We start from the raw sequence: 16,477 nt of genomic DNA, 5'->3' as shown, positions 1-16,477 counted from the left end.
ATGGTGATGCTCGTATGTTCCATGTCTACGCCCCCACTTCAGCTGCTTCCGACTCCTTCATCATTGATTCTGGTGCGTCCCATCACATGGTTGGTCCCAATGTCAAACTGTCAAACGTCACGACTACCATGGTGAAAGGTGTCAAGATTGGAAATGGTACTCGACTTCTTACCGCTGGTCAAGGTACTCTCACTCTCGGCAAACTCACTCTCTATAACGTCCTTGTGGTTCCTGCTCTCACCTGTAATCTCATCGCTGTCAACAAGATCCCTCCTTCAATGAAATGGACATTCGACTGCTTCACTGGTAGTCTTCATGATAAGAACAACAACACTGTCATTACGGCTCCTTTCCAAGACGGACTGTATATCTTCAAGGCAAGTCATCTCGCAACTGCCTTCCAAGCTTCCGCTGATTCTCTTCACACATGGCATTGCCGTTTAGGTCATCTAGGTGTGAGGGATATCATGAGGTTAGCTAGAACTGGAAGGTTGGGTAAAGATGTACTTGTAAATACTGGTCATGAGGATGTATCAAACTTTAGATGTGAATCATGCGTCAAAGGCAAAACGGGTCGACTACCTTCTCCACCTGCTCCTGAGGATACTCGTGCAACCGCTCCACTTGCCTTGTTACATACTGATTTATGGGGTCCAGCTTCTGTTCCTTCAAGAGGAGGTAATAGGTACTTAACGGTCTATGACGACTATACTAGACGGGTTGACATTACACTGCTTAAGGATAAGTCACAAGCTATCAGTGGTTTAAGGAACTTCATCAATATGGCCGAAACTCAACTCAACAGAAAGGTCAAACAGGTACGATCTGACAATGGTGGAGAGTTCACATCTGGAGCAGCAAAGATTACTTCAAGTCAAAGGGTATTATACACACCACCATTCCACCTGGTGCTCATGCTCAGAATGGAAGAGTGGAACGGGCACATTTGACAATCCTGAATGGTGTCAGAACATTGTTAGCTGAAACTGGTCTAGAAAAGCCGCTCTGGGCAGATGCGCAAAGTACATCACTTTCTCACAACTGCTCACCATCTAGCAACGGTAAAACGATCCCAATGGAAGAATGGTTTGACAGGAAACTCAACTTCAGTCGGTTAAGAGCATTTGGTGAAAGGGTATGGTTTAGACAACATCTCAAAACCACCAAGTTGGATCCAAGATACCGAGAAGGTCTGTTTATGGGATATGAACATGATCACAGCACTTCTATCTACCGAGTATGGGATGTAGAGAGCAGAAAGATGGTTGTATCAAGGATATTGTGTTTGCCAAACCGCTGAACAGGTTACTGGAACTGGTCAAAAACATCAACAACGCCAAAGTATGTCAAAGGACAACCAGAAGACTGTCGTCATCTCTGAAGAATCTGAAAATCCTGCCAAACCCCGTCAATCGCCTAGAGTACTCTTAAGACAGCTTGCTCAAGCTGATGAAAGAGACAGACAAATGGATCCAGCTCTTGATAATGAACTGCGTGACTTGGAAAGACGAACGGATAATATTGGAAACATTGATGTTGAGGATTATGGAAATGAAAGCGACAACAACCAACCGTCAAGTCCATCATCAACTCCACAAACCTCACCCATTCTATCTTCATCATCAGACACAGGAAGTATCGATCCAATGGCAATCACAGATGACCCAGAAACTTGGGGAACGGATCAACTTGTTTTGCCAATGCTGCTGCCGCTACCAACCTACCTCAATCCTGGAAAGAAGCTAGAAGCTCGGGTGAGGGGAGCATTGGAAGAAAGCTATGGACGATGAGCTGTCAAAGATGGAAAAGTACAAGGTCTGGAAAGTCGTACCAAGGGAACAGGCCAAAGGTAGAACTCTGAAAGCGAAATGGGTATACACCAGGAAGATAGATGGTGAAACTGGTAAACCGGCTGCCTATAAAGCTAGATGGGTAGCAAAAGGGTATTCTCAAGTCGCTGGAATAGATTACAACGAGGTATTCTCTGCTGTCGCTCACAAGGATTCACATCGAGTGTTCCTTGCTCTGGTCAACTACTTCAACCTGGATTGTATACAAACGGATATCATCGCGGCCTTTCTCAAAGGAGGATTGGAAGAGGAGATATACCTGGAACCACCTGAAGGCAGCGATATTCCGGCAAACATGGTCTTACTTCTGCAGAAATCACTGTACGGTCTGAAGCAGTCACCCGATGCTTCAATATGGAATTTGACAAATGGTTAAGGGAACAAGGATTGATTCCAACTAGAGCGGATCCTTGCTTATATGTAAGACGACGAGGGGAATTACTCATGTTAAGTGTTCATGTGGACGATACTCTGATTGCAAGTAACTCGACTCGCTCACCAAGTTCAGGAAGGATCTTCACAACAAGTTCGAGTGTAATGATTCTGGCGATGCTGGTTACTTCTTGGGATTCAACATACACAGGATAGAGCACAACGCAAGCTCTATATCTCTCAAGAACACTACATGGAAGCTTTACTGGATCGATTTGACATGTCAAACTGCAATCCTAGTCGATCACCTCTGCCCACTGGATTCAAAGCGTACCTTCAACTGATCAAGAACATGAGGAAGCACGTCATCTTCCATATGCTCAAGTGGTTGGCTCAATCCTTTACGCTTCAACAATCAGTCGACCTGATCTGGCTCATGCTGCTGGTGTTTTGTCTCGGTATATCAGCAAATGGAATACATCCCATTGGAAAGCAGCAAAACACTGTCTTAGGTACATCAGAGGAACAAGCGACTTGTGTCTTACTTTTGATGCAGAGTCTAGTAAACAGGTAGCTCTTGGATTTGTAGATGCGGATTGGGGTGGAGATCTGGATACTCGGAAATCAACAACTGGTTACATCTTCAAGGTATATGGTGGAATCGTCGCTTGGAAGTCTAGAAGACAGCCAACTGTAGCTCTGTCGACAACTGAAGCAGAGTACATGGCTTCGGCTGATGCCACTCGACAAGCTGTTTGGTTAAGGTTACTTTTGACGATCTCCAACTTGGTTTAGGTAATGATCCCTTCCTCTCTACAACGACAACATTGGTGCCATCTCACTTGCCAAGAACCCGGTCAATCACGAAGTCAAAACACATAGCGATGCGACATCACTATGTCAGAGAAAAGGTCAATGATAATACGGTTACATTATCACATGTCTCTTCGCAGACAACTTGGCAGACTTGCTCACCAAGTCTTTACCTCCCGACACTCTGGAGAGGTTGCGGTCATTAATAGGTGTTCAAGGGCGATTAGATCAAGGGGGAGTGTCGGAATAAGTGATCTATCGCTATACGTATAGATTCTCAGTGAGGGTTTCTATAGGGGTCAGATACTCAGTAAGGGTTTCTATAGGGGTCAGAGTGAGCGTGGCGGAGCCTCACTCAAACTGTATATAGTGGTCGATATGTTTCATGTTTAATAGCAACCCCTAGTTGAAGGTCAGTGCGCTACGACTGGGACGGCTTCACTTGGTATTCATTATATAGTTGTCCGTCACTCTGATACTTTCCTTTCTTTTCTCTTCTTTCTTCACACATCGGTTTATCATATACATAGTTATATACGTATATGCACCTCATATATCTCAACAGAGATCTGGATACTCGGAAATCAACAACTGGTTACATCTTCTGTCGGAATAAGTGATCTATCGCTATACGTATAGATTCTCAGTGAGGGTTTCTATAGGGGTCAGATACTCAGTAAGGGTTTCTATAGGGTCAGAGTGAGCGCATGGAGCCTCACTCAAACTGTATATAGTGGTCGATATGTTTCATGTTTAATAGCAACCCTAGTTGAAGGTCAGTGCTACGCGACTGGGACGGCTTCACTTGGTATTCATTATATAGTTGTCCGTCACTCTGATACTTTCCTTTCTTTTCTCTTCTTTCTTCACACATCGGTATATCATATACATAGTTATATACGTATATGTACCTCATATATCTCAACATCACCATGGTAGTCGTGACGTTTGACAGTTTGACATTGGGACCAACCATGTGATGGGACGCACCAGAATCAATGATGAAGGACTCGGAAGCAGCTGAAGTGGGAGCGTAGACATGGAACATACGAGCATCACCATCTTCATCTACGTCAAAATTGAGAGTCCGGTTTGACATAGCAAGTTTCATTTCTCCATCTGATTCTTCAGCCTTGACTTCCTTAGACACATGACCTTGAGCAGATTTTCCCTTTTGAACATTTCTGAGTCGACAATCTACCGTATTGTGTGTTGAGGTGCGATGAAGACTACACCATTTCTCAGTCCATTCCCTTCTTTGACCATTTTGACCGTTGTTGTTGTTGTTGTTGTCAGAATGAGTGATCTATCGCTATACATACAGTACCCATTAGGGGTTTCTATAGGGGTCAGAGCAAGTGTGGCAGAGCCTCATTCAGACTGCATAGCAACGCCTAGTTGTAAAGTAGGGGTCAGTGCAGAGTCAAAGTAGGGGTCAGTGTGTTGCGCACTGGGATACGGCTTCACTTGGTATTCATTATATAGTTGTCCTTCGCTCTGATACTTTCCTTTTCTTTCTCTTCTTTCTTTTCACATCGGTTTATCATATACATAGATATATACGTATATGTACCTCATATATCTCAACAGTTGTTACCCTGTTGACCGTTGATTGACCTTTGACCAGTAGCTCTATTGGCCGATGCAGTTGTATTCCTTCTCAAACATTCTGCTTGTACGGCGGCTTGTACACTGGCAGAAGTGAGATTGTCCCTCAACCATAGATTTTGTTTGAATAGATCCCAAGATTCCGGTAGAGCGAATGTCATGGCGTAAGCCAGCATGTTGTCTTGATTCCAATCACCAGCAGCCATTATCTGAGTATGAGCCGATATAACTTCTGACATCTTTTTCATACAGTCATCACCTTCAGCAGTAGGGTTGTTCCATAGTTGTTGAATGAGTTGAGCACGTCGAGCACCAACAACAGCCGAGTAAGAATTCTTGAGTTCATTCCAAAGAGCTTGGGTCAGGGTTAAAGAGGTCTCGTGCAGTTGCAGAAAGACCAGCTGTAACAGTCGGAGAGTGATTGGATGATGATAGCAAGTTTTAGTGGCTTTGTCGAGGGCAGTGGACGAGGGAAATCAGAAGCTGTTTTAACCGAGTATAGACCTGAAGACTTTTCATGGCAAGACAAGTTTGAACCGAGAGGGACCAAGCAGCATAGTTCTCCGAGCCTTCCAGCAGTATCACCCTATACCGAGTTCCTCCATCCGATGTGTCCTCCATGATGATCAGTGTTGTATGTGAAAGAGGAAACTAGAAAGGCAAGGTGATGTGAGTGTATAGTTCCAAGCAGATACAAAGGTAGGATGAACGCTCCTGTAGTACTCAGCTTGGGCTGGACAAGTTTGCTTGATGCTTATGAAGCGCAGGGACTTGTCACTGGGTTGGACCAGATTCTTTCACCACTCGTTAAAGCAGTACCAGTCACCTTAGCTTGCAGTGGCGGGTTTCTTGTGGAGCGTAAGAGCAGTATGATGGAGGTGATATGGGTTGGAAGTCGAGTTGTGAATTGGTCAGGTGTATACATGGAGGGTGTTGTATGCGTTGTGTCTGAAACACAGTGAGTGAGGTGAGTGAGGGATACTGAGCTGATACTGTAGACCTAGTATAGCTGTTGCGTTGAAGCCATAGTTGATGTGTCTGTATCAACTAGTAGATATAGCAAGCAAGGCTCATAACCTGTCCAGATATATGAGGTGCATATACATATATACTAAGTATATGATAAACCGATGTGTCAAGAAAGAAGAGAAAGGAAGGAAAGTATCAGAGAGACGGATAGCTATATAGTGAATACCAAGTGAAGCCATGTCCCAGTGCGTAACACACCAACCCCTACTTTAATATGCACTGAGCCTCACTCAAACTGACCTCTATAGAAACCCACACTGAGTCCTATACGTATAGCAATAGATCACTTATTCCAACACAGACATCCCTCACTTTGGGCAAAGCCTGCCAGCTCCATTTGGTGTTACCAAACCCAAAATCTATGTGTCATCTCATCACCACAGTCATTCATGCTTGTGAATCTCTCATGATGTGAGTAACATATCCAGTGAAGTTTATGGATCAAAGAAAAAATGAAGAAAGAATGCATCATAAGTAGTAGTATGGAATGAATGCACAGAAATTGATTTGTTCACACTCAAATGAGAGATGCTACTTACGAAAAGTCAAGTGGTTCACCTCAAATGACCGAAATTTCAAACAACGCGTCCGGATCGAAAACGCGTCAAACAGACTTTTTCAATGCTTCTACGAAGATTCTCTCATCGAGCTCATATTCGTTCATTTCATCATACTACAGCTTTAATACGCTTACAACATGTCTGCTGGCGAAGTAGGTCACGATACCGACGTTGGCGGAGACTGACAATCATGCTGCCCATAGCCACCTCACGATCTTGCAGTGCCATTGGACGTCCAGTTGCTCTCTGATCGAGGAACACTTCCAACCCTCGGGTCTGACTTTGCGGCTGGACTTGATCTGTACAGTGCGGAGTCGAAGATTGTCCCTGCTCGGGGGAAAGCTTTGATCGATCTGCAGCTATCCATTGCTGTTCCCAATGGGCACTATGGGCGTATCGCACCCAGAAGTGGATTAGGTGGGTCGGCAAATATGATCTTCTGTTCGGTATTATTCGCTGAGGGCTTAGGATTGGGTCATTGCAGCATCGAAGCACAGTATTCAGACTGGTGCCGGTGTGATTGATGCCGATTATCGGGGGCCAGTGATGGTTCTCCTCTTCAACCACTCTGATACCGATTTTGAAGGTATGTCTTTGCAAATATCAAGTTGGCCTCGCCGCAGCACCACTGAGTCTGTCTCATGCATAGTTCACCCAAAAGACCGAATTGCCCAATTGATATTGGAGAGGATTTCTATCCCCCGTTTACGTCAAGTTGAAGTGAGTGCTCCAACTTTCTCTATTGTATGATCGCTTAGCTCCTTGTGCAGTCACTAGATGCGACGGTCAGAGGTGCTGGCGGTTTTGGGTCAACAGGAGGTTTTGGTGTTCAAGCAAAGAAGCACAAGCGAGACGAGGGGGAGGAGGAGACCGCAGAGAAAAAAGGATAGCAGAGTCGCATATGGCGTCATGCATATAGTCATGCGTCATGCAAAAGGTATTATGCACAATCGCTTGCTCAAGTTGGATCTTAGATCCTCCATATCTCCGATCGAGCGCGATCCCACACCTGATGATCTCGGAATTCATCTAATTCGCCTCCATTTGATATCGCGTTCTCAAGTTCTGGTCTTGGCACAGGATGAATGGACACTTTGGCGAACGTGCCCGCGGTATGTGCTCGGGCGAGGTGAGCAGGATTGATGACTAATGTTGAGTCGACGATCTGAAGATACAAATTAGCATGATCATTGCCAGCCCTAGTCAGCTCGACTCGGGACTCACCTTTGAAAAGTGCTTGAGCTTGCTTGGCAGAATGAGAATATCAGGAGCCGGACCATCCATTTTCAGTAATGGGTAGTGAGTCACATCTAGGTTCACCTCAGAAGCAGTCGTCTCTGGAGGCGGGAAAATCGGGTAGAAGCTCCGCTGCCCCAAAACATGTCGCAATAGGTTTGCCATGGCATCCTTGACTTCGGCTCCTCTCAATTCTGGATCTGGTTCAGCTTCTTCGGCCTTCTGATATAGTTCCTCCCGCCGCAGATGAAATAAGATATCCACGCTCGAGAGAGCGACGATCACTTCATTGATCGAGAAGGTGCAGGGGTTGGGTAGTACTTTGACTTTCTGATGATATCGCAGATTGTCAGTGGTAAACCGTCGGAGGTGGAAGTGTAACTCACTTTGGGCAGACCAAGGGCTTCTTTATCCAGCATTGATTGTGGGAAAGCAGAGTGATGGGAAACGACATCTCGTACACTAGGAACGAGGATGATTACTGTACCAGGAGATGTATCCAACACATCCTGCAAACGACGAGAGACTTGATCACGGAAAATCTCGTTTGGGGTCTGTGTGACCGCACCGGACGTGATAGAAGGATGTTGCGCATCGACGAAGGGACCGAGCTGCATGAGAAGCGATCGTCAATCGATGTCTCAGTTTTCATTGGAGTTGGCACTTACTAGGAGGAGCACATCGGGTCGCTCGCGAGACACGACCTCGACTAAAGCAGAAAGCGGAGCGAAGGCTAAGCCGTCTTCCAGGGTGTAAGGACCAGCAGCTGTCACCATGGAGATCGGTTGACCTTTGAGCTTATCACCATGTTGGAAGTCAAGGAGTTCGGACCTTGAACTTTGCGCTAACGCACTTGGCGCTGGCTGTATTTCAAGCGAATCCCGCGTCAGCTGCTAGAATAGATAGCCGAGCAACATGAGATCAATCTGACTAACCAAAAGAACCTCTTCCACCACAAAAGCACCTCCTCCACCATTGCGCCCTTTCACACAAGCCAAACATCCGGGGAAAAGGCCAAAACCCTTCACACCAGGAGCACCACCTCGAACTTTGAGGGTCCCTGGAGGAGCAAAACGAAGTGCAATGCGTTTCCCTGCTCCAAGCAATCGAGAGGATTCGAGGAAAAGAGAGCTGGTAGTCGCTTTAGAGGTATCGGTGGGTGGGGACAGAATCCGACCAACAGTGTATATGCTCTCCTCCGAAACGAAATGGGGATCACCGAGCTCGGAAATCCCATAGGCGTCCTTGATGTTCTCCGCATAATCATCTATCGAATCGTCCAATGCCTCACTTCGCTGAGAGATCTTCTCGAACATGTATCTATAGTTCCACTGTTTTGGATCGGCCGTTGAACTGAGTGTGACCCTTGGTCTGGAACCGGAGGGAACACCTTGATTGGAATCAGGCAGGTGAGGGTTGAGCGTTTCGACTAATGAGTGGGGTTGGGGACGAAGCTCGAAGGGTTGAGTGAGTTGTGGAGTCATACTATGGGAAATTATCATCAGCGAAACTTAGGAGAACGTTTCTCCGGACCTACTGTGTTAGGGATCCAGCTGGACTGGTCGGACTTGAGGGTACGGATAAACCGTTACCACCTCTTCCTAGTGGTGTTTCGAGTAGACCGCCATTCGATGGTCTCGAAGCTTCAGGGCGGTAGCTGCTGGCCGCCGGACCAGCAGGTGTGGCCGGCAAGGGTGTAGCCATGGTACCTTTTATTGACGGACTGAACGTCGAGCCTGCAGGAGATTCATTATTTGGATGAGTGGAGGATCGGATAGTGGAATATGATGCGCGAGGTTTTGTAGGTCTTGAAGGCGTCGATAAACCCTCAAGGCTGAAATGGGAATTGCCTTGTGATTAGCTGATAGGTTGTAAATAGCAATATGTGGGTCACTCACAAACCTCCAAGGTCCGCCATGTTACCTTTACCTTTCCTCACCCCTACCGCCGATTTGGTTGATTGATCGGATTGTATTCCAGAAGCAGCACTAGGCAGCCCCGCCATTGCTGCTACTGCTTTTGCTTGTTGTTCCCTCTGGATCTCCGAGCGCAACTCTCGAAGGGTCTCAAGGGAAAGATTGCTGAGCTTGGCTCGTAAGCCAGAAGGACGTGACATCAGGAAGGCTTCGTACTTGAAGAAAAGGTCGGCGGGAGTCAGGTTGTACATCCGAAGGATGGAGAGACCTGACACATGGTGAGAGAACTGGAGTAAGCTGTTGTCGCTGATAGATCACACAACCCAGGTTTCGGTCAGATGGACACAAACTCACATTCAGCCATAACATCAGGATGATCTAGCACAGCTTGGTGAAAGTAATCACCCAGATCTTTTCGTACTGACGCGTCTGCATCTGACATCTTGGGAGTGAAGGTTGCAGGGGGTGATGTCGGGTCGACGCTGGGTATGAGTTGAGGAACAGTAGCAAGATAGAGATTGAAGGTGTCCAAGTAATGTCTGACATTGATTGACACTGTGAAGAAATCACCATTTATTGGATCTGCGACTGTACGCGTTTTTCCCCCTTGCGGTTGCTCCCCTGACCCTGACGCGTGAATGGATCCGATCTGTAATCATGCATTAGAAATCAAGAACCATTTTGTACTGGGCGGTCACAGCCGTTTTGTAATCACCATTACAAACCCGTTTGCAATCGCTCCTACACGGTGTCACTGAGACAGGCTGATCTGTCCATCTGTCCATCCTTCTCCATGCATTACATGTACAACAAACAGTGGATCAATGATCTCTATCTACTCTCTGTCAGGTCTCACAAACCCCGGCGGGAACACCTGACGGGCATTGATATTGATTCTTGCGGATGATATGAATCTCTTGGCTGCCTTCATCGTCTCGCTGTCCCTGTCCTGCATTGCGAAATGCGAAGGAAGGGTACCTTCTAATATACGTGGAACCCCTAAGGTGATACACAAGGTCGGTCAGTGCTTTGCCTCGTCATGAATGGAGGGTCCCAAGGTATACTCACCATGATAAGCTTGTCTGCCGCTACCACTCATGATCAGGCAGTCTCCCGATCGCATAATGATGGGTTTCGGGGGATCATGGCGAGATGCAGATCCGAGGAGCAGTATCGCAGAGTATCCGAGACTGTTGTGAAGATGGTGGCATATAGGTGGTCAGCTTAGACAAGATGAAGTCCCCATACATGCTGAAATGCACTCACGATAGAGAAACAAGCGGACGAGCAGGATCAAGCCTGGAGATATCGTCAGCTTCATATTGCCAAACCGATGCTCGCTCACTAACTCTGATCTATCCACATGACCCATCAGAGTGTCTTTTCTAGCTTGATAGAAGTTGACAATTCCTGTGTCAGGAGCTATACAGGCCGTCAGCAATTCCTCTTTTCCGTTGTCACGAAGGTGTGTGTTCACCATAGTCTTCCGCCCAGTTCTCCCACCCACAGGCATACGAGTCGTCTCCTTCTGAGAACACCCGATGCCAAGGTACAGAGGCTACCACCTGGTGACAGACTGCTGCAAGCTCCGGGGGGAAAGGGATAGGCTCCTCGCGGCTGAAATCGTAAGACTTGGTCGACCACTAGATCTGAATCAGCTGACTGTTGCTATGTCATTGTTTTCCGAACTCACCTGGTAAACCCATCCTAGATTAGCCCATCTCAGTTCCAGTATCAACTGATCGACAGTCTTCTCTTTCAGTTTGTCACTTGGCGCATCCCCTGTCCATGTTTTGTTACGTGCTACAATCTCATCATATCCAATAATGGACGCCGGTTCGGTCTCTATCAAAGTTCGAGATTTTGGGACATCAGAGGTAGCGCTAGATCGCGTCTGCGATGCAGGGAATGTCCGGTGTTTGGGCTGAACAACGGTATCTGGGTCGTGAGTATAGAGCTCGAACAGGTTGGAGGGAAGGTCATAGTGAGTGGACAAGGAAAGGGGATTGGGTGGAAGGGTATATTCGGCGAGAGATGAATGGAGGAAATGCAGTTGCTCGCTGCATGACAGAAATCTCGGAATCAAGATACAGCCTATGGCAGATGTTATGAGCTTGATCAAAAAGAAGCTATCCTGTACATACCAGGTGCGACAATCCATCCTGTCCTTCCATCATTGAGTTGAATGGGTTTTAGGTCTGAAGTCGGTAAATCAGGACGGGTGCCCTTATCCTTCTCCTTTCCTTTGAATAACCACGGCTTCCAGTCGGTCCTATTCGGACAAGCATCGGGTTCATGATCAGGACTCCACCATCCTGCTTTCCAGACTACATCATCTTCTTGTTGTTCGGGACGGGATAGATCGACGAGTGACTCCTGGTATTTTCGGAGTGAGGGGTATTTGTCTTTCACCGCACGGTTTTTGAAATGTTTCTCGGCTTGACGGAATGCAGTAAATTGGTTTGTAGTGACATCTGGCACAGATGGCATAATGTATGTGTTCTTGGGCTGGCGCTCAATCGTGGAGAAGCAGAACAGGATGGACGAATGAATAGCGAGACGGCGGACGTTGGTACGGATCACTATCAATGAAAACGGAAAAGTTTGATTTGATAAGTGAAAATTCGATCCTCAACACATGTCAATATCTCATGCAACATCGTATCATTCATTATACGACAATATGACAATATGACAATATGATCAAGTAAGACTGCAGTTTTACCAGGAGGTATGCAGTCATCACAACAGTGCGAATGCTATCCAACTGAACCATTCAGAATGCATATTCATTCATATATACCTCAATGAGGGAGAAGGAAAAGCAGCATATAAAGGATGGATACACTTAGATCTTGATCTGTAGACACGAAGCGACGAGGCATTGATCAGCTCATGCAGCATGAGAAGAGGAAACACGTCACTTACTGCTCGAAGACCATCCTTCCAGAAGGTGAAGTAAGGAGTGGTACCATCCTCTCGGTAGTTCTGTGGGGACAGGTACAACATGAGCTATGCAAACGCGCTCCAGATGGTTACCACTTACAAGCAAGGCAACCATACCGTCTGGGTTCATGCTTTCACCGACGTAGAATTCGTAGTCTTTGAAATTAGCTACGATCTTCTTGGCGAGCTCTTGAGCACCTTTCTCGAAGACGGGGACTCGTTCAGGGTTGGTTTCTTGGAGCTTGGCCTTGACAGTCTTCATGTAACCTTTGAGGTAAGTAAGGTAGGACTAAAGTTCAGGTCAGCATTGCTTTATGACTTGTCGGGCACTCACCTTCTTGTCGAAAGCGGTTGATTGGAGTCGGAAGGAGTGCACAACGTTGTTGACTTGAGAGGCACCGGATTCGAGAGCTTCCTCGGCCTCTTCAGCGGAAGGGTTGCCACCTGTTCATGGACAGACATCGTCAGTCTTTAATGAAACAATCAGAACAACACGGCACGCGTTACTCACCAATGTCAATATCACCCTCTTTGACGATGATCAGGGAGCAGTCGACCTCGTACGCGATGTCGTTGATCTCCTTGCTGTAGAATGATTGATGTTGGTCAGCGATACAGCGGTCTGCAGATGAGAGACACAAGGACAGAGCTGGGTTGGAAGGAAGTGAGGATGATGTGATGCTGGAGGAAAGCAACGTGTGACAGCGGTAAGGCTTTGAAAGATACCACTCACACGTCGAAAGCGTCAGAAACCAATTCGTCGTCGGTGATGATATCTTGGTAGATCAACATTTTTGTCTGTTTTTTCTTTTTGTTTGTGAGCAGATGAAGAGCGGATGATGAGGAAGATGGGAGATGTGAGAATGTATGATTGTAGATGTGGACAAAAAGGGAGCTCCAACTGGAATAACCCTGTCTATCAACCAACCTTTTTTGTAGCTGGGTTCAATTTTTTTTCGGTTTTTTTCTTCTGGTCGGATAAATTACGTAATCACTGCCATTGTGAACAGGTACGCAGATCGAGAGATTTGTGATATGATGATATGACCACTCTACTCTCAAACATGCAGTCACTCGAGTTCACACCATTCATAGCCAGAGCGAGATCTGTACGGACAATCTCACTCTCCACAGTCCAACCGCAATGGCTCTGGCCTTCCACGCCTGGCACGTCGCTTCGCCCCTCTCGACCCGTGCAACGACGGCCGTCTCTCGTGCATTTATCAGCTCGGTTGCTTCGTCGACATCCCCTGCCTCAACTTCTGCCTCCGCCTCTTCCTCTGCCTCTGCCTCTGCCTCTGCCTCTCACCAGCATGTGCAGGATTTTCAGACCTCTGCTGCTGGAGAGCAACTCGACGCAGCCCGTGGTAGATCTCGCCGCCGCTTCCATAAGACCCGACGCCAGGCGGTTTGCAGATCTTTGGGATCTCAGGCCGCGGACGATTTAGTCAAAGACTCCACCAAGGCGAGATCGATCGATGTCTATAAGCAGAGGCATAAATCTGGGGCACCCTCGTTATCGATATCCTCTTCGACCAGAGATGATCTATACCATTTGACAAGGTCACCAAAGGCGTTCCATAAGCGAAAGTCTGAGCACCATCCCGCTATCGAGCAAGTCACAGACCTAGATCTCCGCCTTACTTCAGATGAGTCCATCCAGTACACGCAAAAGGCACCCATGATTAACGAAAGTGAAATAGAAGGCAAGTGCTGGTGGATCTGAACATAACACATCTCTGGGCGAAAGCTGACTTTCGAGTTAGAAATCCTTGGGAGTTCGACACCAACAAGTCATACCACCAAACAAGCCGAAGGAAAGCTTGGGATCGCAGGAACGATATCTGCAAGAGAAGTGTCGATCAATGGTGAGTCAAATATCGAAAGGGCAATGACTGACTATTCCCAGAGGTAAAACCCATGAGAGATATGAAGATAGCCCGACTGCGGAAAGCTTTGGGCAGGGTCCTGTTTAGGTGAGAACATCCGCGAATCTACCTTGTTATTACAGCTGATGCAATACACCAACAGCCCAGGAGTCACCCCACTTCGAGACTCTAGGACTGGTGTCTGGAACTTCGAGCCCAGCTTACAAGATATACCGCAACCAGACAAATTCGCATTCCATCGTTGTCCACCTTATATCACCCCGTCGCAAGATGAGGTAAGTCTGAACATCATGTGAGAGGGGCTCATCGCTCATACATACGAAATATTACAGGAACTGATCGATTTGGCAAAACAACAAGGTTGCAGTTTTGTCGGTTCGACGTCTACTTTGACCAAAGCTTTGAGCCAAATCTACTTTGCTATCAGTGGTACGTGCCAATTTCGGTGTTCCTGACGTTGGCTGACGGTGTCTTCAGGCGGGAAGGGCGTTGATCTGTCAACTCTTAGTCAAGACTTTACCTCTGAGGTGAGTAAGAGTTCTGACGAACCGTGCTGACCATTAGCGGACAACATTTACTCCCGGTGCCGAGCTGCCAGCGAGTATAATCGTGGACAAGATGTCAAATGGTATATACTCCGTCGACAGCGATAAGCGATGGGACATTGAGAACGTGATCAGCGATTTTGTGAGTGCTCCGGCCGCAAGAACAACGCTAATTCAAACTGATAGGGCCGTATACTGGAAAAGATGCTCACCTGCGAGGTTCACGACTTCAAGCGGTTCCTGCTAAGCAGTCCTGAATCGGCTGTGCCGGAAGAAGAACGAATAGCGAAGGAGGCTTATCGTTATCAACGTGTACGTTTGACATCGTCAGGTGTGAGCTGACATCCTCAGGTCAACTCGCTTCTGATGCGTTCTCAACTGGATTGTCACGATCCCAGGTTACCTGGAAACGGTGTTTTCGACATCAAAACCCGAGCTTGCCTACCTGTCAGACATGATCGCGCTAATTATCTAGTGAGTAGAACGGTTCACCGATCCATATGTTAGACCATGCTGACACTGTCTCACAGGCTAACTCCGCCTATGATATTTCCAAAGATCGAGGTTATACCCAATCCTACGAGAGAGAGTAAGCTATATCTGTGTACGAACGACAGGTGTATGACGCTAAGTTGAAATCTGCCAGATACTATGATCTTTTACGTGCTGGTATGCTCAAGTTCAGGTAGGCGTCCTATTTGGAATCAGGAATTAGCCTGTGCTGATCTTTGGGCAGTCTCCAAGTTCGTATCGGTGGGATGGATGGTATCTTCTTAGCGTATCATAACACCTCTCGTCTTTATGGGTTTCAATACATATCGTTGTGAGTTCCAGGCTCCCTGTACTGAGCTCTTGGAAGCTGATCTGACATGACTCAAGATCCGAAATCGATGAACGGATCTTTGGCTCCACCGAGATGGCTGAACAAGCATTCCGATTGTCCGTTTCCCTACTGGAGCTTCTCTTACAGAAATCAGTGGCAGAATTCCCAGACCAGGTGAATATTATCACCTCCCCTGCCATGCGATAGTCAATGAGTCTGATTTATCCATTATCCAGGCAATCAACATCCTCCTCAAACACTCCCCTGCCATCAACGCGCATAGCGTTACAGCCTATGTCGAGCCCAAATACTGGGACTCATCGGCTGGAGAACGACCTATCAGAGCGATCACACTGACCATGAAAAATGTTCTTGACGGTGAGCCGATCAATGGCCCTGTCGTCTTCTCGGTGGACGAAAAGCTTCGGCACAATCAGAATTGTGAGTGCCTCCTTCAAATGCTGTTGCTAATGATTCTCAGGGTCGGTCAACTATACAATCTCGTATAACGAGGTGGACGAAGAGGGTATCAAGAAAGCTCGAAGAGGACTACATCGTTTACAACAGGATATGCTAGCTATGAACAGCCTTGTAGTGCCGGCTGGGGAGACCGTCAAAAGCATGACCCGAAAGGATGTCATCACACGTCGCCGTGAGAAGAAAGAGCAGCAAAATCAGGGAGAGGATCAGTCAGCGATACCCGACGAGGAAGCAGAGTCGTACTCTAAAATCAGGTGGCGAGAGCCTGGAGCTCGTCAGATAAAGTTGCGAGAAGAGGCGCAGGAGAGTGGTCAAGCTTACGAGAAACGAAAAAAGACTTGGAGGAAAGGGAAGTTTGCATGGTCAGTTTGATTATGATATACCAAGCATAGAAAGAATATATACCACAC

The 16,477-nt window shown here is 47.0% G+C and overlaps 5 protein-coding genes across 5 annotated transcripts; 2 read left to right on the top strand and 3 right to left on the bottom strand.

The window, feature by feature from the left end:
- Positions 1-6,369: 6,369 nt before the first annotated feature.
- Positions 6,370-7,122, top strand: V865_007661 (uncharacterized protein; the record flags this gene model as incomplete). The annotated part of the gene is made up of 5 exons (XM_066231404.1): positions 6,370-6,384; positions 6,436-6,649; positions 6,717-6,818; positions 6,882-6,952; positions 7,003-7,122. The coding sequence occupies 5 exons, from the start codon at positions 6,370-6,372 to the stop codon at positions 7,120-7,122; spliced, it is 522 nt and encodes a 173-aa protein (XP_066087501.1).
- An 80-nt stretch (positions 7,123-7,202) lies between these two features.
- On the bottom strand, positions 7,203-9,826 carry V865_007660 (uncharacterized protein; the record flags this gene model as incomplete). The annotated part of the gene is made up of 8 exons (XM_066231403.1): positions 7,203-7,397; positions 7,457-7,798; positions 7,855-8,079; positions 8,137-8,331; positions 8,404-8,953; positions 9,006-9,302; positions 9,367-9,652; positions 9,739-9,826. 8 exons carry the CDS (start codon positions 9,824-9,826, stop codon positions 7,203-7,205), a joined length of 2,178 nt encoding a protein of 725 aa, XP_066087500.1.
- A 393-nt stretch (positions 9,827-10,219) lies between these two features.
- Positions 10,220-11,874, bottom strand: V865_007659 (alkylated DNA repair protein AlkB; the record flags this gene model as incomplete). Its single annotated transcript, XM_066231402.1, has 7 exons — positions 10,220-10,383; positions 10,453-10,574; positions 10,651-10,683; positions 10,734-10,806; positions 10,862-11,027; positions 11,078-11,478; positions 11,529-11,874. The coding sequence occupies 7 exons, from the start codon at positions 11,872-11,874 to the stop codon at positions 10,220-10,222; spliced, it is 1,305 nt and encodes a 434-aa protein (XP_066087499.1).
- A 358-nt stretch (positions 11,875-12,232) lies between these two features.
- On the bottom strand, positions 12,233-13,122 carry V865_007658 (uncharacterized protein; the record flags this gene model as incomplete). The annotated part of the gene is made up of 6 exons (XM_066231401.1): positions 12,233-12,244; positions 12,313-12,372; positions 12,431-12,619; positions 12,665-12,774; positions 12,842-12,915; positions 13,064-13,122. 6 exons carry the CDS (start codon positions 13,120-13,122, stop codon positions 12,233-12,235), a joined length of 504 nt encoding a protein of 167 aa, XP_066087498.1.
- A 352-nt stretch (positions 13,123-13,474) lies between these two features.
- V865_007657 (uncharacterized protein) lies at positions 13,475-16,439 on the top strand (the record flags this gene model as incomplete). Its single annotated transcript, XM_066231400.1, has 15 exons — positions 13,475-14,036; positions 14,097-14,198; positions 14,240-14,306; positions 14,362-14,494; positions 14,552-14,648; positions 14,697-14,746; positions 14,838-14,906; positions 14,951-15,090; positions 15,163-15,238; positions 15,295-15,353; positions 15,411-15,449; positions 15,501-15,587; positions 15,644-15,761; positions 15,824-15,965; positions 16,069-16,439. The coding sequence occupies 15 exons, from the start codon at positions 13,475-13,477 to the stop codon at positions 16,437-16,439; spliced, it is 2,112 nt and encodes a 703-aa protein (XP_066087497.1).
- Between the last annotated feature and the right edge of the window lie 38 nt (positions 16,440-16,477).

This window comes from Kwoniella europaea, chromosome 2 (genome assembly GCF_036810445.1).
Source record: "Kwoniella europaea PYCC6329 chromosome 2, complete sequence".
Classification (NCBI taxonomy): domain Eukaryota; kingdom Fungi; phylum Basidiomycota; class Tremellomycetes; order Tremellales; family Cryptococcaceae; genus Kwoniella; species Kwoniella europaea.
The sequence above is the reverse complement of the archived record's forward strand: the minus strand, read 5'-3'. Positions and strand labels throughout refer to the sequence as shown.